General features: G+C 43.1%; 1 protein-coding gene across 2 annotated transcripts in view; it reads right to left on the reverse strand.

Annotated features, from left to right (window-relative positions):
* Positions 1–381: 381 nt before the first annotated feature.
* The window catches only part of pltp (phospholipid transfer protein), a 32,097-nt gene continuing 9,309 nt past the window's right edge, over positions 382–23,169 (reverse strand). For both annotated transcript variants that reach the window (XM_063473262.1, XM_063473261.1), the window contains exons 10-15: positions 20,808–20,972; positions 19,380–19,447; positions 4,162–4,204; positions 3,950–4,013; positions 3,788–3,864; positions 382–1,369 (exon numbers count right to left, since the gene is read on the reverse strand). In XM_063473262.1, the coding sequence (XP_063329332.1) occupies positions 1,250–1,369; positions 3,788–3,864; positions 3,950–4,013; positions 4,162–4,204; positions 19,380–19,447; positions 20,808–20,972 (537 nt within the window). In that variant the 3' untranslated portion in view covers positions 382–1,249. The remainder of the gene's footprint in view (positions 1,370–3,787; positions 3,865–3,949; positions 4,014–4,161; positions 4,205–19,379; positions 19,448–20,807; positions 20,973–23,169) is intronic.

Raw genomic sequence — 23,169 nt, forward strand, 5'->3', positions numbered from 1 at the left:
CTTTACGCCGCTGCTCTGCTCTCCACAGTAAATAGAGAAGGGGGGACTCTCTCTTCAAACGCTAGATCGACAGCTGCCATCTTGCAAACATATCGTCTGGCACTACTTCCTCCCACATTTCCGCTTCACGCGGATAATTTGCGTTGGACACGCGTCGAGGTGCGAATGTGCACGCGTCAAGCTAGGGGCGTCTGGCACATTTTGGTCGCGTCTATCGCGTTCGGTGTGAACACACCGTAATGGCAGCTGGTTTTTATGAGCGGAAGTTTTAATTCAATTTTATTTATATTGCTCCAATTCAAAACAAGTCACCTAGAGGCGCTTTATATTGTAAGGTAGACCCTACAATAATCAAAAATAAACTGCTGACAGGTCTCAGGTTTAGCTTTCAGTTTATTTTGAACAGGTCCATAATCTTTAATGTTCAGGTAAGTACAGGTGAGACAGGTTTGCCAGCAACAGCACATATGAAAAATAAAATCTCCTGAGTGGTTTCCAGTATTATCATGTAGTTTTAACCTGTTTACACTTCCTAATGAGACAAAAAGTGAAAGATTCATCAGGTTAAAGACATCTAAGTACATCAGACAGCGAAGCGTTTTTTCCCCGATCGGCTTGACAGTGATGAATCGTGTTTCATGTGTAAACTGAGCCAAAGAAGAGGCTTCCAGCTACCTGACATTCAGGTGTAAATAGAAACAACATGAATCAACATAAAGTGAGAGGTTTTAGAGAGAACATGAAATATAAATTGATGTTCTCGGGCAGAACGTCAGTTCTTTAGAACAAACTAACAAAAGGTTAAAGAAATAAACCTTGACAGTTACCACGTGATCACTTTTCTGCCCACTGGAACAACGCCCTCAGAGAAGGGGCAACTTTAGAGTTGTTGTGACACAGTGTTGTCATGGATACAAGTGTTTCCCTTCATGTTTGATTCAGTCCTTCGTATTTATATTGTTTGACCTTCACAGCATCAGCGTGCATGTGACCTATGGTGAACAACACTGTCTGAACTATAATTACCTGTAATCTTGAAGATAATCTACGAATAATACATTAAACTGTGAGAAGGAGTAATAGTGTCTCTAACTGTAACCTTGTTAGTTTGGACTCATTACAAGGTGTAAGGCTCACTGTGCTGCTGTCAGTTCTTTTCTGATCTGTTCATCATATACTCATCCTTTTAATGATGTGCTGTATATATTCACATTAATCGTAGATCTATGTAAACCCTGCGTATGAACATTTAGGCAGTGCTGGTGGTGGCGGTGGAGTTGGCAGTCTGTTGCTCCATCTCTGAGCTTCCTGCTACCATTTCTCTCAGCCCTTTGCTGAAGTGAAGATTTGCCCCAATCACGATGAAACCCTGCAGAGATGGAACAGCTCCTGTCAGCCAGGGGGCAGCACTGAGTTTATTTCTGCATAAATCTGACTTTTAAAAAAAGAAAGTCATAAAAACTAAAACAAATTAAATGATAATAAAAGACTTTATTATGGAAAATGTGTGACGCCCACAATTGTATGGTCACAATTGTAATTTTTTTGTAAATCTTTTTTTATTTTATTTAAAAGACCTGATTTCATGGTGGTATTGCACTTTTCATTTAGTTATGTAGAATGTAATTGCGTGGCATGGCCACAAGGGGGAGATAGTGGTGAGCGCGATAGGCCGTTGCAACGCTCCTGTGCCTCAGACGAGGAAGAGCCTGCAGACCGAGCGCAACCATTGACTGTAGAAAACAGTCAATGAGCGCAACTCATGTCTCCTGTCTCTGCTTTTCTGTTAAAAAAACAGGTTAGTAGCTCAAGTTTTCTCACCGCAATGCACACATAAAAGCAAGAAACCTTTTTCTGTCTTAATTTAAAGACCACGAATGTTGTGAGAGAGTGTGTTTTCACAGATTGAGAAAAAGCTAATCTTACCGCCATTTGTAATGGGAAGCCGCCATTTCACTTGTATTCTAAAGAGGTAACTGGTCTTATTACCTGTTTTATTTTATGACAAATGTAGCTCCTAGACACATCTCTTCTATACTGACATTATTGGAAGTTACAGTTGATTAAGATTATTCCAACCTACCCAGTTATTATGTGTCAAATGTAAATAGTCTGATGTATACTGTTTGTGGACGATTGTAAACTGTTTGTGAGCAATGGTAGAATATTTTTGTTTATTGTTTACAAATGTAATATATGGTTTGAATCTGTTAAAATATAAAGAATGTATATAAGCAGGTTAATTGCAGTGTTAATGGTTCTGCACAGAGATATTATTGATGATAAACAGCAGTAGAATTTGGTTACAGATTTGTTGTAAAAAACCATACTCATATACAATGATTATTTTGTAAGTTTATTCTTGCGAGAAAGCAAGGTAACCAAAAGGGTTTAACCTATGGACCTGATTGAATGTGTTTTTGATGTTAAAAGAGAAATGTGTGCGTCTAAATGAAAAGAAAAGAACGCTGTTTAATTCTTAATAAATCAGACGAGGAAGCGCCTGCAGACCGAACGCAACTCATGTCTCCTGTCTCTGCTTTTCTGTTTAAAAAACAGTTTAAAAACGGACCCTATCGAAGGCCTGTAACAAATGCACCAATCTTACATCTCTGAGGTATGTTTTTGTTTTTTCTTTAATATGGCAGTTGGCAGTGCACTTACATCAGTCACAGGATTTTCCTGTTTGGGGGAGTATCTGTCCTGAATGCAGAGCTAGAAAAGAACTAATCAACAGTTTGAAGAAGTTGGGTTGTTCTCAGTTCCTTCAGAGTGTGTTGGATCAATTAAGACTTTGGAAAAGTTCGTGAGGTCTCACAGTTCACCATCACTGAGCAGAAAACGAATTCTGAATTACAGCTGCAGAGCATCAACTCCAGAACATCTGAGGACTGAACTTAAGAGATTCAGTAAGACAGCAATCCTAAGCTCACAAACTGTTCCATCCCAGAAGAAGAAAGAGTCCAAGTCCTGAAACGCTTCTGTGAGTAAACCACAAACATCTCAGTGCTAAAGTTGTCGAAGGAATTAAAGTCCTCACAACTGATGTTCAACAGTTGAAGATGAGAAAATCCAGCAGATCCAGAGGTTCACACACAGAAATGTCATATCAGGTCATTTATCTTATTTAAATCACAACAACAGTCGCCTCGAAGTGTTTTATATTCTAAGGTAAAGACCCTACAATAATACAGAGAAGGATCACCACTGCATTTGGTAACAAGTGCACTCGTGGGTCAAAATGTTCACCAGTACTGAATATCCAGTGACATGGGAACAGTAAAATAATTCTATTTAACCTCAGACACACACAGCTAGATGCTCTTCGGGGTCAGTCGGCTCACTGAAATGATTTATCTGCCACCTCAGTTGTGGTCCCAACTCGGCCAACAAGAGCTCAAACTGCCTGACTGACATCCTGAAATATGACCGAAAACTCCTGGGTCAATCCAGGACATTCTGTTGCCTATTCCAAGGAATCGGATGACCCAGATTCTCTGTTTCTTCCTTTTGTTTCTTAGCAACATCAGGACCCGCTCATCATCACTTCACGTGTACTCTGTGTTTGTCAGTGCATTTTTCAGGACAAATTTTCCATAAAAGCACTTTCGATGTGCATCTATTTACACAACAGATTTGCATTCAAAATATTTGAAAATTTATTCAATTTTTTTCGCAATCCACTCAATGTGTTACAACTAATCAAAATCAATTATATGTTTTATTTTCATAAATATGAAAAAAGTCTAAAACTCCTCAAATAGTCGAGGGGTAAAATCACACTCACGTTATGATATTCAACCACCTCCTCAATGAAATCCATCCCATCAGCCAGCGGGATCCGAACGCCTCTCTTTGTCCAGTCTAAGAGAGCACACACAAACAGAGTGACACTGTCACAGTGTGTTCAGGGTCTGTGAGTTTTTTGATTGATGAATTAGGTTCTTACTGTTGATCAGTGGGACTACAGACATCTGCAGCATTGTCTTTAGAGGAGCCTGCAGAGGAATCAACTGCAGACACACACAGAGGTTTTAGGGTGTATACGCTTCATGTTTTGGTCAGAACATGTAAAAATCAGGGAGGAAGTGTTTGTTCTGTAGTTTTGTGTCTCCTTGCTGTCTCATTGAACCAATTACTGTAAGATGAAAACAAACTTACCGCCAGAGACTCGAGAGCTGACTGGTTGGAGAAGATCTTAAACCTGAAAGGTGAAAAACCTCAATAAATAATCAATAATCAAGTTGTGCCATAAAATGGTGGATCATTACGAAGCCAGTTTTAACCAACATGGCGATGGTGTTGGTGATGAGTTAGTTCTGTTGGAGAACCGGTGTGAGAGCGTTTTGTGGTGGGTTAGAGTTTTTCCATTCCTGTGGACGGTGAGCGATGACAGGTGTAGTCCGTGGTGTCAGGGGTGTGTGTGGATGAGAGGAAGAGAGGACCCAAACGCAGGACTAGCAGGTAGGTGAGGACTGGTGATTTAATGTAGACAATGGAGAAATGAACAGAACATGAGATGGCTGACTGACTGGACGACTGAAAGACTGAATGGCTGACTGAGCACAGGGCACACACGGGAACGACAACATCAATGACAAGACAATGACCAGGTTGAAACTGAGGGCTTAAATACACCGGCTGAATAGTGACTGATTGGAGACTGGTGAGTGAACAGCTGAACACAGAGTCCAGAATGAATCAGTCCTGGTGGGCGGCCACGTGGCCAGCGGTGACGCTGGAGTAGATATGGCAGAAGGCGGCGGCGGCCACTCAGCAGGTCCAGAGGCCGGCCGCGAGGAAGGCGGCGGCGGTCACTGAGCAGGTCCGGCGGCCGGTGACGGCGAGGAAGGCCAGTCAGCGGCCTGGAAGGTGGCTGCCGACGCCAAACCCGATGTGGACGAGGCGGTGGCAATCGCTTGATCAGGCGACGGCGTGGGAACCTGCCGGTGGCAGAGCAGCTGCAGGCAACGGCGTGGGAGCCGCTGAGGCAGGGCCAGCAGGTGTGGAAACCTCTGGCTGAGGAGAGAGAGCTCACAGCTGCCTCTGGGTGCTGTGACTGCAGATCGGGGAACAGAGCTAAAAACTGACTGGGAGACTGACTTGGAAGCTGAACAGCAGGAGACTGGACTGCAGACTGGAGGACAGGAGACTGAGCTACAGGTGACTGAACTGAGGATGGTGACAGTGCTGCAGCCTGAGACAATAAACCAGGAACATGAGATGGAAACAGATCTGCTAATTTACTAAGGGAGTGAGCTAGGGCCTGAAAAGCTGGATGTGGATGAGGTGGTGAACGGGCAGGTCAACATGCTAGCTCTTCCAATCCTCCAGAGCGCGAGGGCAATGCCTGGAGAGCCTCAGCTGAGTCTCTAGGGAGGTCAGGTTAAATCCTGGCTGCCCTCACCTTGGGTGCTGGGACAGGCGTGGGAGCTAGCTGGACATCAGTCACCCCCACCCAAGGTACAGGAAGGGGGGCAGGAGTGGACTGAGGTTCAGCTGTCCTCGCTCTGGGAGCTGGCACGGAAATGGGTGTTGGCTGGGCATCCACTGCACCGCCCCGAGGGCCTGGCACGGGTCCAGCGACGCGCTGAGCCCTAGCCACCCGAGGAGCTGGGACAGGCTGAGCCTTAGCAGCCTTCAACTGAGCAGGTAGAACAGGTGAAGGGGAAGGCTGAATCTGATCAGTCTCTTTGGAAACAGAATGATAATGAGTAATAATTGGATAGTCCAGAATGTAATCACAGTATACAGTCTTTGATTTAGATGATTGGCGAGCAGTCCCTGAGTTGTGGTGAGGAGAAAAAAAGTCAGTTTTGCTCACCACCGGATCTTGCTGCTCCAAACCGGTAACACGAAGGCTGCATGAGCCTCGCCTCCACTGAGCATAAACAGCTGAGCCACTGAGCAAGGGAGCCTCCGTAGAGCCGAGGTGGGAGGTGGAGCCGTCGTGTCACAGCGAGGTTGTAGGTCCGGTGAATGAAGCGGCTGGCGGGCGAGCGACCGAAGCTTGGCCAGTGACACCCACTCTCTGCGGTGAATGCTCCGATGCAGGTGAGGCAGCAGGTGGGGGACCACGGCGTCTCCGAGGGCTGCCCAGAGCCAGGCGAGACCCCTTGAAGACGTGCTGTCTTTCCAGAAAGAGCCGCTGTTTCCTCTGGAGCTTCTCCACCCAAAAGGAAAGCGCTGCCTCCTGCCGCTCGAAAAGGTCAGTCCGCTGGGTCACAAACATGTCTTTGTGGCACGGGTCTTGTCATTCTGTCAGGGGTGTGTGTGGATGAGAGGAAGAGAGGACCCAAACACAGGACTGGCAGGTAGGTGGAGACTGGTGAGTGAACAGCTGAACATAATTGAACTAACACACAGGGAAAGGCTGGCACAAAGAACAGGGAGTGAAAACAGAGAATAAACCGGACATGAGACAAACTGAAAACGCTGAGTCAACGACCCAGGAACCCTGACACGTGGGCAGTGGACATCATGCTTGTAGAAGCCACTCCCACACCATATCACATCAGACAGAACTCATCGCCATGGTAACCCAGAAATGGAAAGAGTACGCCGTCTCAAACTCAGGAGAGTCTACTCCAAGCACAACATCCCAGTGTACCTCAGACCCAGCCACACACTCAGACACAAACTTCACAACGTAGTGTAGCTGTGCAGTGTACCGAGGAGTGCTCAGACCTCTACACTGGAGACACCAAACAACAACCTCATAAACGCATGGCACAACACACAAGAGCCACCTTGGGACAAGACTCGGCTGTTCATCTGCAACTAAAGGCCAAAGGTCACTCTTTAGAGGATGACAAAGTTCATATGGATCTGAGCTGCTCACATCACGTGGACGTCATCATAAAAGCAGCAAGCTCTTCCTTCTGCGCCGGCTGAAGAGGTTTGGAGGTTTGTACTCTGGACCCCACAGTACTCACCAGTTTCTATCGATGCACCATCGAGACTATTCTGTCTGGCTGCATCACAGCCTGGTACGGCAGGAATGCTCTGTAAACAAAGATCTATGGAGGAGGTCGATGATCCCACCATAAAATAATAATAACATTTTATTTATACTGCACCTTTCTAGACAGAATCACAAAGTGCTGCACATAAGATAACAAATAATAAAAGGGTAAAACAGACAATATAAAACAGGCAGAAATTTAACCAAAAACAGTTTTAAAAAGGTGAGTTTTGAGTTGTTTTTTAAAAAACAAATACAAAGTCCATAGTTCTTAATGTATGAGGGAGAGAGTTCCCTAACCTAGGAGTCACAGTGGCAAAAGCTCCATCACCCTTAGTTCTCATCTTAGTCTGTTTTATAGCAAGTAAGTCCTGATCAGATGACCTCAGGGACCTGCTAGGGACATAGGGCTGTAGCAGATCGGAGATGTAGACTGGTGCCAGTCTATGCAAGGCTCTAAATGTCAAGACCAGGATCTTAAAATGGACTCTAAATTCCACAGGAAGCCAGTGTAGCTGAAATAGCAATGGTGTCACATGAGAATACTTGGAGGATTTTGTCAACAGCGTAGCTGCAGCGTTTTGCACAACCCTGCAGACTATCCAGAGAACCTTTGCTTAGACACATAAACAAAGAGTTACTATAGTCCAAGCATGAGGAAATAAATGCATGTATAGCTATCTCCAGTTCAGGGCGAGATAAAATAGGGCTTAACTTAGCCACATTTCTTAAATGATAAAAACAAGACCAAACCAGAGATTTCACATGCCCATCCAATTCAATTCAATTCAATTTTATTTATACAGCGCCAAATCACAACAAAAGTCGCCTCAAGGCGCTTTATATTGTACAGTAGATCGCACAATAAATACAGAGAAAAACCCAACAATCATATCATATGACCCCCTATGAGCAAGCACTTTGGCGACAGTGGGAAGGAAAAACTCCCTTTTAACAGGAAGAAACCTCCGGCAGAACCAGGCTCAGGGAGGGGCGGCCATCTGCTGCGACCGGTTGGGGTGAAAGAAGGAAAACAGGATGAAAGACATGCTGTGGACGAGAGACAGAGATTAATAACAGATATGATTCGATGCAGAGAGGTCTATTAACACATAGTGAGTGAGAAGGTGACTGGAAAGGAAAAACTCAATGCATCATGGGAATCCCCGGCAGCCTACGTCTATTGCAGCATAACTAAGGGAGGATTCAGGGTCACCTGGTCCAGCCCTAACTATATGCTTTAGCAAAAAGGAAAGTTTTAAGCCTAATCTTAAAAGTAGAGATAGTGTCTGTCTCCCGAATCCAAACTGGAAGCTGGTTCCACAGAAGAGGGGCCTGAAAACTGAAGGCTCTCCCTCCCATTCTACTTTTAAATACTCTAGGAACAGCAAGTAAGCCTGCAGAGCGAGAGCGAAGTGCTCTAATAGGGTGATATGGTACTACAAGGTCATTAAGATAAGATGGGGCCTGATTATTTAAGACCTTGTAAGTGAGAAGCAGGATTTTGAATTCAATTCTGGATTTAACAGGAAGCCAATGAAGGGAAGCCAATACAGGAGAAATCTGCTCTCTCTTCCTAGTCCCTGTCAGGACTCTTGCTGCAGCATTTTGGATTAACTGAAGACTTTTCAGCGAGTTTTTAGGACATCCTGATAATAACGAATTACAGTAGTCCAGCCTGGAAGTAATGAAGGCATGAACTAGTTTTTCAGCATCACTCTGAGACAGGATATTTCTAATTTTAGAGATGTTGCGCAAATGGAAGAAAGCGGTCTTACATATTTGTTTAATATGTGCCTTGAGGGACATGTCCTGGTCAAAAATGACTCCAAGGTTCCTCACAGCATTACTGGAGGCCAAGGTAATGCCATCCATAGTAAGGATCTGCTTAGATACCATATTTCTAAGATTTTCAGGGCCGAGTACAATAACCTCAGTTTTATCTGAATTAAGAAGCAGGAAGTTAGCGGCCATCCAGGTCTTTATGTCTTTAAGACATTCCTGCAGTTTAACTAATTGGTGTGTGTTACCTGGCTTCATGGATAGATAGAGCTGCGTATCATCTGCATAGCAGTGAAAATTTATGCTATGTCTTCTAATGATGCTGCCTAGGGGAAGCATGTATAATGTAAATAGAATTGGTCCTAGCACTGAACCCTGTGGAACTCCATAATTGACCTTAGTGGGTGAAGAGGACTCTCCATTTACTTGAACAAATTGGAGTCTATTAGATAGATATGATACAAACCACTGCAGTGCAGTACCTGTAATACCTACAGCATGTTCTAATCGCTCTAATAAGATATTATGGTCAACAGTATCGAACGCAGCACTAAGGTCTAGCAGGACAAGCACAGAGATGAGTCCACTGTCAGAGGCCATAAGAAGATCATTTGTAACCTTCACTAAAGCTGTTTCTGTGCTGTGATGAGCTCTGAAACCTGACTGAAACTCTTCAAATAAGCCATTCCTCTGCAGATGATCTGTTAGCTGTTTGACAACTACTCTTTCAAGGATTTTTGATATGAAAGGAAGGTTGGATATTGGCCTATAATTAGCTAAGACTACTGGGTCTAGAGATGGCTTTTTGAGTAAAGGTTTAACTACAGCCACCTTGAAGGCCTGTGGTACATAGCCGATTATTAGAGATAGATTGATCATATTTAAGATTGAAGAATTAATTAATGGCAGGACTTCTTTGAGCAGTTTTGTAGGAATGGGGTCTAAAAGACACGTTGATGGTTTAGAGGAAGTAATTATTGAAGTTAACTCAGAAAGATCAATTGGAGAAAAAGAGTCTAACTTAACATCAATGGTACTAAAAGTAGCTGTAGATAATATTACATCTGTGGGATGATTATTGGTAATTTTTTCTCTAATGATAAAAATTTTATTTCTGAAGAAGTTCATGAAGTCATTACTAGTTAACGTTAAAGGGATTGTTGGCTCAGTAGTGCTCTGACTTTTTGTCAGCCTGGCTACAGTGCTGAAGAGAAACCTGGGGTTGTTCTTATTTTCTTCAATCAGTGACGAATAGTAAGATGTTCTGGCTTTGCGGAGGGCTTTCTTATAAAGCAACAAACTATTTCTCCAGGCTAAATGATGATCCTCTAAATTTGTGACACGCCATTTCCTCTCCAGCTTACGAGTTATCTGCTTTAGGCTACGTGTTTGAGAATTATACCACGGAGTCAGGTACTTCTGATTTGAGACTTTAGTTTTCACTGGAGCTACAGTATCCAGAGTCGTACGTAGTGAGGAGGTAAAATTATTAACAAGATAATCGACCTCTGTTGGAGTAGCGTTCAGGTAGCTGCCCTGCTCTATGTTGGTACAGGGCATTGAAGATGATAACAATGGGTGGATTATATTCTTAAACTTAGTTACAGCACTTTCAGAAAGACATCTACTTTGATAAAGTCTACTCTCCACTGCTGTGTAATCAATCATTGTAAATGTAAATGTTATCAGGAAATGATCAGACAGCAGAGGGTTTTCAGGAAACACTGTTAAAAGTTCAGTTTCTAAGCCATATGTTAAAACAAGATCTAGAGTGTGATTAAAGTGGTGGGTGGGTTCTTTTACATTTTGAGAGAAGCCAATTGAGTCTAATAACAGATTAAATGCAATGTTGAGGCTGTCATTTTTAGCATCTACATGGATGTTAAAATCACCCACAATAATTATTTTATCTGAGCTGAGCACTAAATCAGATAAAAAGTCTGAGAAATCAGAGAGAAACTCTGTGTAAGGCCCAGGTGGACGATAGATGATAACAAGTAAGACTGGTTTCTGAGTTTTACAGCTGGGGTGGACAAGGCTAAGCATCAGGCTTTCAAATGAATTAAAAGTCTGTCTTGGTCTTTCGTTAATTAATAGACTGGTGTGAAACATTGCTGCCACACCGCCCCCTCGGCCTGTGCTTCGAGGTTTCTGGTAGTTAGAATGACTCGGGGGTGTTGATTCATTTAAACTAACATAATCATCCTGCTGCAACCAGGTTTCTGTAAGGCAGAGTAAATCGATTTGTTGGTCGATTATTAAGTCATGTACTAACAGAGACTTGGAGGAGAGAGACCTAATATTTAATAATCCACATTTCACTGTTTTACTCTTTGGTTCAGATGTGGATTCTGTATTGTTCTTTCTTTTTGATTTTTTATGTTTAAGTTTTTTATTGCTGGTTTTTGGTTTGTTTTTTGTCTGTTTGGGAGCTGACACAGTCTCAATGGAGATGGGTTTTTGGGGGGGTAGCAGGAGGAGAGAAGCTGCAGAGAGGCGTGTAAGACTGCAACTCTGCTTCCTGGTCCCAACTCTGGATAGTCAGATTTTGGGGGGTTTAATAAATTGGTCCATATTTCTAGAAATGAGAGCTGCTCCATCCAAAGTGGGATGGATGCCGTCTCTCCTAACAAGACCAGGTTTCCTCCAGAAGGTTTGCCAATTATCTATGAAGCCCACATCGTTTCTGGGACACCACTCAGACAGCCAGCAATTTAAGGAGAACATGCGGCTAAACATGTCACTCCTGGTCTGATTGGGGAGGGGACCAGAGAAAACTACAGAGTCCGACATTGTTTTGGCAAAGTTACACACCGATTCAATATTGATTTTAGTGACCTCCGATTGGCGTAACCGGGTGTCATTACTGCCGACGTGAATTATGATCTTACTGTATTTACGTTTACCCTTAGCCAGCAGTTTTAAATTTCCTTCAATGTCGCCTGCTCTGGCCCCTGGAAGGCAATTGACTATGGTTGCCGGTGTCTCTAGCTTCACATGTCTGAGAACAGAATCGCCAATTACCAGAGTTTGACCCCCGGCGGGTGTGTCGCCGAGTGGGGAAAAACGGTTAGACACATGAACAGGTTGGTGGTGTACCTGGGGCTTCTGTTTAAGACTATGCTTCCTCCTCACCGTCACCCAACCGCCCTCGTTCCCCAGCTGCTTGGGGTCTGCCGGGGAACAGCTAGCGGGGCCTACGCTATCTTCGGCTGCACCAGCTACAGGGGCCTGGCTAGCTACGGGTGAATGAAGGGTGCGAAGCCGAGTCTCCAATTCAGTAATCCTGGCCTCCAGAGCTGCAAATATGCTACATTTGTTACAGGTATCATTACTGCTAAAGGAGGCCGAGGAGTAACTAAACATCTGACACAATGAGCAGGAAAGTGCAACAGGGACAGGTGAAGTAGCCATGGTGCTAACGAGTCGGCTACGAGCTAAGCTAAGCTAGCGAAACAGTAAAGAGACAGTGAGTGAATACTTTGGCTATAAATTAGGTAGTGAGTACACAGAAAGGGTGATTCAGATGAAGCACGTTAAGATTATACTATAAAAAAGGGATGTATCAAAAGATTTCAATTAAATTGCTAAGCAGAAAAGCTACTCAGAAACACCACTGTGTTTGAGCAGGAACAGGAAGTGATACTCTACCACAAAGCGAGCGAAACACCAAGTGACAGCGCCACTGGAATGTGAGATGTGAGAGTCAAGTCAAAAGTGACACCTAAATTCCTGATAGAGGATTGAACATAGAGTGAGAGAGGACCAAGGTCTTTCACTATCTGGGATAAAAATCTGTCCGGAGCGCATACGAGGACTTCAGTTTTCCCCTCATTGAGTTGGAGGAAATTTGCAGCCATCCAACGTTTGATAGAATCTAAACAATCATTCAGAAGCTGAAGCTTAGATAAATCCTGGGGCTTAAAAGAAACGTACAACTGAATATCATCAGCATAATGATAAGAAATGTCCTCAAAAGAGCCCATTATATGCTGGAGGGGGAGAAGATATATTAAAAACAATAAAGGTTCCAAAACCGAACCCTGAGGGACACCACAAGTAAGGGAGGTAGAAGATGACCTAAAATCGGAGACCGCCACAGAAAAGGATCGGTGATGTAGATATGAGGAGAACCACTCCAAGGCAGTTCCACAAAAACCAACCCAGTGTTTAAGCCTTTCAAGGACGATGTGGTGGTCAACAGTGTCAAAAGCTGATGTTAGGTCCAACATAAGTAGGACCGAGCACTTTCCTGCATCATTATTCATCAAAATGTCACTTAAAGCCCTAAGGAGGGCTGTTTCTGTGGAGTGAGCTCTGCAAAAGCCGGACTGAAACTTATCGCAAATGTTATGTTTGTCCAGAGCCGCTATAAGTTGCTTAGCCACAGCCTTTTCTAGAAGCTTAGCAATTAACGGTAATTTAGAGATAGGTCTGTAGCTGCTCCAAAGAGAGGGGTCTAGCTGAGGTTTTTTTAAAAGTGGGAGAATAGCAGCATTTTTAAAATAAACCGGAACTATACCAGACGCCAGTGAAGAGTTGATTAGAGTGAGCACAGATGGACCGATAACCTGGTAGAGGAGATGAACATTTAGGTGAGTTTTCCTCCACCTGCGCTCCGCTTTACGACAATCACATTTTAGACAACGAATACTGTCATTTAGCCAAGGAGGAGATTTGCAAGCAGAAACTCTCCTCGTTTTAACCGGACAAATTACATCTAAAATAGAAAGGCAATAATTCCTGGAAAGCCACAGCGAGACCACCACCCCGACCAGAAACCCTAGGCTGGGTAATAAAAGTATAGCCATCCGGGCAGAGTTCAACAGATGACGAATAGTCTACGTCCCGCTGCCCGATCTCAGTCAGGAATAAAAAATCCAGTTTTTTAGATAGTATAAAATCATTCAACAAGAATGATTTATTAGACAGAGATCGAGCGTTAAAAAGTGCCATATTCAGCGAAGTAGAAGCCTCCGTATTTGCGGAGACTCGAGTTAAAGGACATAGAAACTCAGGGTTCGAACCATCACGCTCGTAGAATCCGCTCACCGTGGGAAGAAAAAGCCAGCCGGCAGAAGAGTCTGGATAAACCCTCCTCAGGCAGGCCGGTCTCAAAGAGCCGGGCCCAGCGTATCCAAACAGGGACGTGGAAAACAAGTCCCCCTCCATGAAGCTTCTCTGAGCTCAGGAGACAAGGCACGCTCGGCGTCGCTTACCAGCCGAACCCCGCCGCCAGTACAGCCTGAGCTTTACCTGAATACCTCCTCTTCTCCATCTCCTTCGCCGTGGTCAACAGGATCCGCCAAAATTGCCTGATGAGGATCCAGCTGATGGAGGAGGGTGGAAAATGCCGAAGGAGGACAAAGAGACATCGTGAGGCATCATAGAGGATCGGATGGATAGCAAAGCCAGATGATCATACACCGAGGCAGCCAATACATCATTAAAACTAAATGAGAACAGCAGAGCAGAAAAAAATAATACAAAAGTAGTGGAGCACGACAAACTGCACCCGGCAGCGGCAGAGCCAAACACAGGCGCCATCATACCAGAAGTTCTTCAACAGCTTCCGGAACATACTGGAAGTTCTATGCACAGCATATCACCAGGTCTGAGCTGCTGGTCATCCAGGACCTCTACAGGCCCAGAGGATCCTCTCTGCTCCCAGCCCACCCAGCCTTACACTCTTCACAGGACCAGATTCAGGGACAGTTTCTACCCACAGGCCATCAGGCTGCTGAACTGCAAAACAGGTCAGAGAGGTATAACAATGGAAAATGCACAACATGAGTAAAGACGAGGAGAAAAAAGAACTCCCTCCAGACTGAGCTCCAACAGGGAGATCAGTTTGAGAACAGAAAAAAAACCCTTAGCACATGAATCATCACATCTCACAACATAGAAGACAGAAGCTTCGAAGGCGTTTGGAGGGGGTGGGGGGCTGAGTGTAGGTCTGTGTCAGTGTACATGCGTGTGTGTGTGTATGTATGTGTGTTCCTTGTTCAGCCGAGAGAAAGTGTCCCTTCGCCCGGTTAAACAAAAGTCAACAATCTTGGTCGACGCGAGTGGCCTTGAATGAGGAGGGAGAGAGTCACAACACAGTCTTATTATCTAAGGGAGAATTGTTATTCCCGTCAGCTTTTGCCTTGAGCATCCAGCTGGCGCCAGGGGGGGCCACATGAGATGAAGATGGCAGTTGTTTTGGTTAGTGCGAACAAACTGTATCCAATTTTACAGTTGGTCTAATGTCCGTCATTGGTCACCAGGTCTCAATTCCCATTGTTCTTCTTCAAGATGTTATCCGTATAGCAGAGCCATGAGCTTCTCCAAGATCTTATCCATATTGCGTTTAATAAACACAGTCTAACAGAAGAAATAAAAGAAAGTAAAAACATAAACCAGTTTAAAATAAAATATAAAAAAATAATTTTAAATAATTATAAGAATGAAGAAAACAGGGTTAACCCAGGACGGTAATGTTGCTGGTAATGGTGTTGTAGTTCTTTTTGGTTTTTTTGTTTGTTTGTTTTTCCATAACTTGTGAATCTGCAAATTTACACATTCTGTCTTTTTCATATGAAAGAAACTATACTGTGGAGGGGCTTGCTTATTTCTTGTTTTTGATTTATGTATGTTTGTTTTGTTTTGTTTTGCTTTACTTTTGCTTCATATGTTGTTTGTTTAATTTAAGACTAAAAGAAAATTAAATGAATGAGAGGTAAAACTTGAGGGGGTAGGGACAAATAAGTATATACTTCTGCCTACTCCCTTTCAAGCAAATAATGGAATGATATTTTGTAATGATTGTGAAGGCACGTGTTTGAAATGTTTAAAATAAAAATGAACTGAACTGAACAGTCTGAGTACTCACAGCTTTGCCCATCGTCTATCATGTCGGCCAGCCTTGTGGGATTTTAAGCAGCTGTAGCCGCTTCTTGTTCTTCGATAAGCCAATCAGCCAGAACTCTTTTATCGTGGTTCCGAATTGGTAAATGTCATTCAATGTCCTCCATCGAGAGTGTCGCCAGACACACGACTCAACCGACCATCGAGTATCCAGCAGCAAACGTCTCCGCAGGACAATCAGACTCTCCCCAGCCCAGGAGTTTGTCAGTTTCGTTAAGGGACCAATTAATCAAATCCATAATTCTTCTTTAGGTTTTTAGATAACAACTCTGGGAGACTCTCTTAGGGTTAGAGCAGGGGTCAGCAACCCCGGGCACACATGCCACAGCTGGCACGCGACGGGTTAACTGATGGCACGACCATAGCTGGACTGGCCATCGGCCCACTGGGCCGATGTTTTTTTTGTTTTGTTTTGGGGGTTTTTTGTTTTAGTAATGGTATAAACAGTGAAAGGTGGTGGATTGGCCAGATGCTGGCCAATGTGTAAAAATAACTCAGTTGTTTGGTGGAGGCTATGGTGGAGCTTCCACAGAGGCCAGCGGGTGGATGAGGGAGAGGGGAGGCAGGAGGAGGAGAGACCCGAGGGCCGCTGGTCTGAGTGTCAGGTGAACTGAACTTCAGGTAAGAAGTTATGACCTGCAGTCTATCTGGGTCAGATAAAAACCAAGTTTAGGTGGAGTTTATTTTCGTTGTGCTGACTTTTTACAGTCAGTTACAATAACTCGTACTGCGTACTAGCTAGCATGACGGAGTTTCAGCTGGGTGGTGCTATGATGTTACTGATAATGAAATTTATTTTATTCATAAGGTTAGTTAGTAGAGTTGCCAACCGTCCCGTAAAAATGAAATCGTCCCGTATTCAGAGAAAATATTACGCGTTTCGTATTGAGCTGAAAAGGAACACAGTTTGTCCCGGACTTCAGCTAGAATGAAAAAAGACACAAAGCTGGATTTATTCTGTCTTTACGCTGCAGCTGCCTCTTCTCCTCTCATTCTCTCCCCCTCCCTCTCCTGTTGCTACCTCAATCATGAAACTGATCAATGATCAGCTGATCGGCGTTTCTCTCTTGTTTGTTTATCGCCCAGAAAGAGGAAACCAGCGGATGTCGCGCTAAACAATAGCAGCACGTTTAAGCTTGATCAGCTGTTGTTAGAATTTATTTAATATTAATTTCTAGTATCAGCTGATGCTTGCTGGAGCCACAGCTGTAAAAGCTGCTGGTCATGATGTCGGTTTGGATATGTGGTGAGAGGCGAAGATGAAACCAGGAGATGTCCTTACTGAATCATCAGAGCTGAACAGCTGATGGAGAAACAGGTTTACCTTTTAGGTGACATGAAGGAGTTGAAGTTATGAACTGTTTCTGAGAGACAAATAACACCAGGATCCTTTTCTACGTAGCTGACAGCTGGTAACTGTGCAGGGGCGGATCTAAGTTTTGCCAGGGGGGCCAGGTAGGGCATTAACAGGGAAAGGGGGGCACAAAGAAATACCTTTCTTTCTTATTCCCAGTTAAAATGTCTCGCTTTTATTTTATTTATTTTTTTATTAAACAATATTTTTTATTGCTTTTTGCAACAGCATACAAAGGTTTTCACAGTAATATGCCGCACTAATAAGAACACCCCCCCCCCCCCACCTCCCATCCCTGCTCTCTCCCAAACCTACATCAAATAAAAACAAATGAAATATGCATACATTAGTACAATATGAAATGTCTAGCTTTTAATAAATAATTATCTGAATCTTACAACCAAAGTGTTTGATGTAAAATGTATAGAAATCATATATATACCAACAGGACAGTGTACATCACTGTCACAACAGCGTCTGTTTTCATTCAAAGGCTTTATGGCTTTAATACCTGGGGGGCCGGTCTCTAGTCAAAATGCCCGGGCTGATGTTTTGTCCCAGTCCAGCCCTGGGCACGACACGCAGTGAATTAATCTGAGAAGGTGCATCAAAAAATAAATGGCCGGGCCAGCGATGCACATTGCAAATTAGCTTGCATAGATACATTAGTTGTGCCTCTTCTTAATGACGGTATCTTAGCTAACAACCCCGACTACCAGATTCAACTTGTAATTGGCTAAAAATAACTTCGCCTACCGGTGAGAGGGACGTTGCTAGCTGGCAGTTTTTTCAAGCGATGTTGAAATTTCCACATTCAGACACTTCAAATGCTTCAGCAGCTGTCCGCTTAGCGCAGCATCAGCACCACGGAAACACACGGATACATCCGTAGATTTGAGACTGATCAAACCAGAAAGCTTTAATGAGCAGCTGGATTTGTCTCGCATTAACTGGTTGGACACAGAGGACATCGAAATGCAGCTGATTGAACTGAAAAGCTCGACTCTGTGGGGGTCAAAGTTTGCAGAACTACGAACACAGCTGTGTGTGTTCATGGAGCTTGCATTTTCACCTGCTGGACATCACTACCTGACAAGTTTAACTGTCTTCAGAACGTTGCAGAGGCCTTATTGACAGTATTTGGCTCTACATATCTGTGTGAGCAGATTTTCTCTCACATGAGTGTCCTCAGGTAGCTGTCTGAATGCTGGACACTCGGAGACCTGTGTCTCTGAGTGGGAGACCAGAGATCACATTAACATGTGTGTCTCTGTATTAACAAACATGCCATATTGGCCCAGTTTATTTATCTTATCATTGTTGTGAGGAGACCATAAATAGCATTTGCATTTTCTGTTGTACAGTTCATTTGCTGTTATGGATAAAAAGTCTTTTTTTGTTTCAAAACAGCTGATAACTATTCGCTGATAGCTGCCAACATCTGTGAACAAATATAATTCTATAAAGTTGTTCTATATAGTGTGTAACTGTTCATATAGAGCGTTATTAAACTTATTGCTAATGCAATCATATGGCACATTGACTTCTGAGGAAATTTTAGATGGCACTCATCATCAGAAAGGTTGCCGACCCCTGGGTTAGAGAATAAGCGAGACTATACAAAAGACATGAGAAGCCAAGCAGGAAAGATAAGGGAGAGGGAGAAAGTGTGGCCGCCTCCCTCAAGAGCCAAGGAGTTACAAGGATATACTGTTTTGTATTAGTATTACCTTGTGTGCAATTTTGCTTTTTTTCTACATGAAATATTGAGGGGGCTCTGAGCTTAAGAATTTCTTTGCTGGTAGTGATGTGCCACTCTTACATATATACGATAAAATAAAACTTGAAACTTGAGACTGATTGATTTTCATGGTAAGGAAGATCAGTGGAAATTTCGATTTTAAGGTTTTTGAGATATTTGTATTCAAATATTGCTACAGGAAAAAAAATCTTGCTACAGATTTCAATGTGCAAACACAATGGAGTGATTGTGGGGTGACTGGGTTAGGGCCAATCTGATATTTAACCTCCTAGGACCTGGCGTCCACATATGTGGACATCACATTTTGGGTTATTTAGACCAAAATACTCAATTTTGCTCTGCAAGGGCCTGATATCCACTTACGAGGACATTATACTGCTACTGTTCTATCGAAATTTTAAACGAATATCCTCATATGTGGCTCTCATTTTTCTTAGAAACAAAAATTAGGTAAAAAAAAAAAATCTGGTAATTCTTTGTTTTTACATTCATCGGGTCCCAATCAGCCCAAATATCAAAGAGAAATTAAAAATGCATGTCGTGGAAGAGTTCAGGTCTTAGGAGGTTAATGAACATGTTGCAGAAACAAAGAAGTGAAACGTGCAAACCTGCGTAGGTCAGCGTGAACAGACAGACGTTTTCCTCTCATGGAAACTTTGGCATTGAACTTGGTCTCCTGCAAGAAGGGAAAAAGACACTTTTAGTTTCCACCTCAAAGTCTGTGAGTTTTTTCTTGTTGAAAAGCTCAAAGATCATAAATGACAAGAAGGCGCAAACACTGAAGCCACAGGGATGCTTCAACCACATTTCAGAGTTTGTTTAGGGTCTTCATCTTCATTTCTTTGCCTGGGACAGATATATTCTCTCTATGATGTTATATAAGTAAAGCTTAGTAACTTTTAAAAGGATTCAAATCAGTCTTTACAGCATGAACCGAGTGTGTGGGGCATCGACCTGATGACCTAGGAGCTGACCTAGGAGCTGACCTAGGAGCTCAGGAAGAACGATGGGGTTTCAGCAGATCAGAGATATACTGGGAAGCTTCACCATGTAGGGCGCTACAAGTTAAAACTAGAATTTTAAGGTGAAACCTAAACTACATTTAAATTGGGGTGGTTGTAGCTCAGGTGGCAGAGCAGGTCAGCCATTAACCGGAAGGTCAGTGGTTCAATCCCAGGCTGCATACCAAATATCCTTGGCATGCATATCCCAGGGCAGCTGTGGCTATAATGTAGCTTGCCATCACCAGTGTATGAATTTGTGTCTGAATGGGTGGATGACTGAACGTGTAAAGCGCTTTGGGGTCCTTAAGGACTAAGTAAAGCGCTATACAAATGCAGGCCACTTATTTTACATTGGCAGCCAATGAAGAGAAGCCAAAACTGGAGTGACATGTGAGCTTCAGCTGGTGACAGGTAAAAGTCTTGACGCAGCATTTTGCACAGTCTGAAGACAAGTCAAAGCTGATTTGTTAAAACAGAAGAAAGAGGACGGTCACAATAATCAGTAAGAGCAGTTCAGCCTTTTGACACCAGCAGTCTGAGTTTAGAAATATTCATTAGATGATAAAGAAGTCATGAGAGGTCCCGTGAGCCTGCGGTGTGTTTTTAAAGAACAGCTGTTATCCTCCGTCCGGTTAGGGTGGATTTGGAGTTTGTCTTCTGCCTCAGATTAAAAGCCATCAAACACAATTAATCAGCCTTTTAAAAGGACCAGTGCAGCCATCCAGTCTTCACCAGATTATCAGGTCACCAGCGTGGCAAAACAGACCAGCCCAGCTAAGACAATTTCTATCAAAGGCAGAACTGTTATTTCAGATATCACTGACTCATACAAACAGTAAAAGATCTGTTAGATATGACATGACCCATTTTAAAACAACACCAGTAATCCTAAACAAGTCCTTAAGAACATTATCATGACGCAGTGATCAGCAGTATCAAACCAGACCACAGTGTACAGTCTTTAGAGTCTGCTTTGGTTGTGTCCAATGTGTGTGCGTCTGTGTGTGTGTGTGTGTGTGTGTGTGTGTGTACCATGGTCATGCTGCTCAGCTGAACCGGAGGCTGACCTGGAGGCAGCACCATCACATTGACGATGGCAGTCATGACAACCGTGGCTCCAGACGTCTTGATGGAGGTTTTGGGCGGAGAGTTGACGGCGAGCTGGAGAGACAGTGGAGCATCCACCAGTGCCGGGTTCTACCCAGAGTACACAAGGAGAACATGGAGAAAATCAGGCTGGTGTTACACACTGAAAAGTTGAACTTTATTAACTTGTTAAGCCCCGGGGTTATTTCTAACATTCCTGCTTGAAAATGACATGCCCAGAGCTAACTGACTATTTCTCAGCAATTACAAACTGTGTAAATCATCTTGATATCAAAATAAAGCTGACACTTGTGAGACTTCATCAAAAACACAATGATATCACAGCAGAGGCCACTGTTTCAAAGTAATTGAGGATAAAACACAAAAATATAAAGCCGAATATTGTACCTGTGTTTGTTATTGGTGATGTTTGGAATTTGTCGGCCGGCAGCTAGGACACTGCGGCCGTTCATATGTATTTTCCACAACTGTATGTGCAAATAAAGTATGCTGCAAAGCACAAATATGGCTTCGGGTCTGCTGTGGTGTTTCACATAAGCATTTTGCAATTTTGCAGTATTTGGGAAACGAAGCACACTGAGAGATACAGCTAGGCAGGAAGTTTTTAACTTGACGGAAGCAAGACAGCAAAAGTAAGAGGGAATTGATTTCAATGTTTTTCACATGTGTGTCAGGGTTCCTGGATCGTCGACCCAGTGTTTCAGTTGGACTTTGTCACTGTTCAGTTCCCATGTATGTTTCCTGTTTTGTTGTGTTAGCCTTTTTGTCCGTGTGCATTATGTTTTACTTCCTCTGTGTCAGTAGTTAGATTTAGTTCAGCTGTAATCTCACCTGTTTCTAGTCATGGTGAACCGTTGGGTGAACATGGGATCCATGCTTTGTGTTTACATCTTTTTGACTCAATTGGCTTCTTTAGACTCAGTTGGCTTCTCTCAGAATGTAAAAGAACCCACCCACCACTTTAATCACACTCTAGATCTTGTTTTAACATATGGCATAGAAACTGAACATTTAACAGTGTTTCCTGAAAACCCTCTGCTGTCTGATCATTTCCTGATAACATTTACATTTACAATAATTGATTACACAGCAGTGGAGAGTAGACTTTATCACAGTAGATGTCTTTCTGAAAGCGCTTTAACTAAGTTTAAGAATATAATCCACCCACTGTTATCATCTTCAATGGCCTGTACCAACACAGAGCAGAGCAGCTATCTGAACGCTACTCCAACAGAGGTCGATCATCTTGTTAATAATTTTACCTCCTCACTACGTACGACTCTGGATACTGTAGCTCCTGTGAAAACTAAGGCCTCAAATCCGAAGTCCCTGACTCCGTGGTATAATTCTCAAACACGTAGCCTAAAGCAGATAACTCGTAAGTTGGAGAGGAAATGGTGTGTCACCAATTTAGAAGATCATCATTTAGCCTGGAGAAATAGTTTGTTGCTTTATAAGAAAGCCCTCCACAAAGCCAGAACATCTTACTATTCGTCACTGATTGAAGAAAATAAGAACAACTCCAGGTTTCTCTTCAGCACTGTAGCCAGGCTGACAAACAGTCAGAGCTCTGCTGAGCCAACCATCCCTTTAACGTTAACTAGTAATGACTTCATGAACTTCTTCACAAATAAAATTTTATTCATTAGAGAAAAAATTACCAATAATCATCCCACAGATGTAATATTATCTACAGCTAGTAGTTAACTTCAATAATTACTTCCTCCAAACCATCAACGTGTCTTTTAGACCCCATTCCTACAAAACTGCTCAAAGAAGTCCTGCCATTAATTAATGCTTCAATCTTAAATATGATCAACCTATCTCTAATAATCAGCTATGTACCACAGGCCTTCAAGCTGGCTGTAGTTAAACCTTTACTCAAAAAGCATCTCTAGACCCAGCAGTCTTAGCTAATTATAGGCCAATCTCCAACCTTCCTTTCATATCAAACATCCTTGAAAGAGTAGTTGTCAAACAGCTAACAGATCATCTGCAGAGGAATGGCTTATTTGAAAAGTTTCAGTCAGGTTTCAGAGCTCATCACAGCACAGAAACAGCTTTAGTGAAGGTTACAAATGATCTTCTTATGGCCTCTGACAGTGGACTCATCTCTGTGCTTGTCCTGCTAGACCTCAGTGCAGCGTTCGATACTGTTGACCATAATATCCTATTAGAGCGATTAGAGCACGCTGTAGGTATTACAGGTACTGCACTGCAGTGGTTTGTATCATATCTATCTAATAGACTCCAGTTTGTGCATGTAAATGGAGAGTCCTCTTCACAC

This window comes from Pelmatolapia mariae, linkage group LG5, assembly GCF_036321145.2.
Source record: "Pelmatolapia mariae isolate MD_Pm_ZW linkage group LG5, Pm_UMD_F_2, whole genome shotgun sequence".
In the NCBI taxonomy this organism is placed as follows: domain Eukaryota; kingdom Metazoa; phylum Chordata; class Actinopteri; order Cichliformes; family Cichlidae; genus Pelmatolapia; species Pelmatolapia mariae.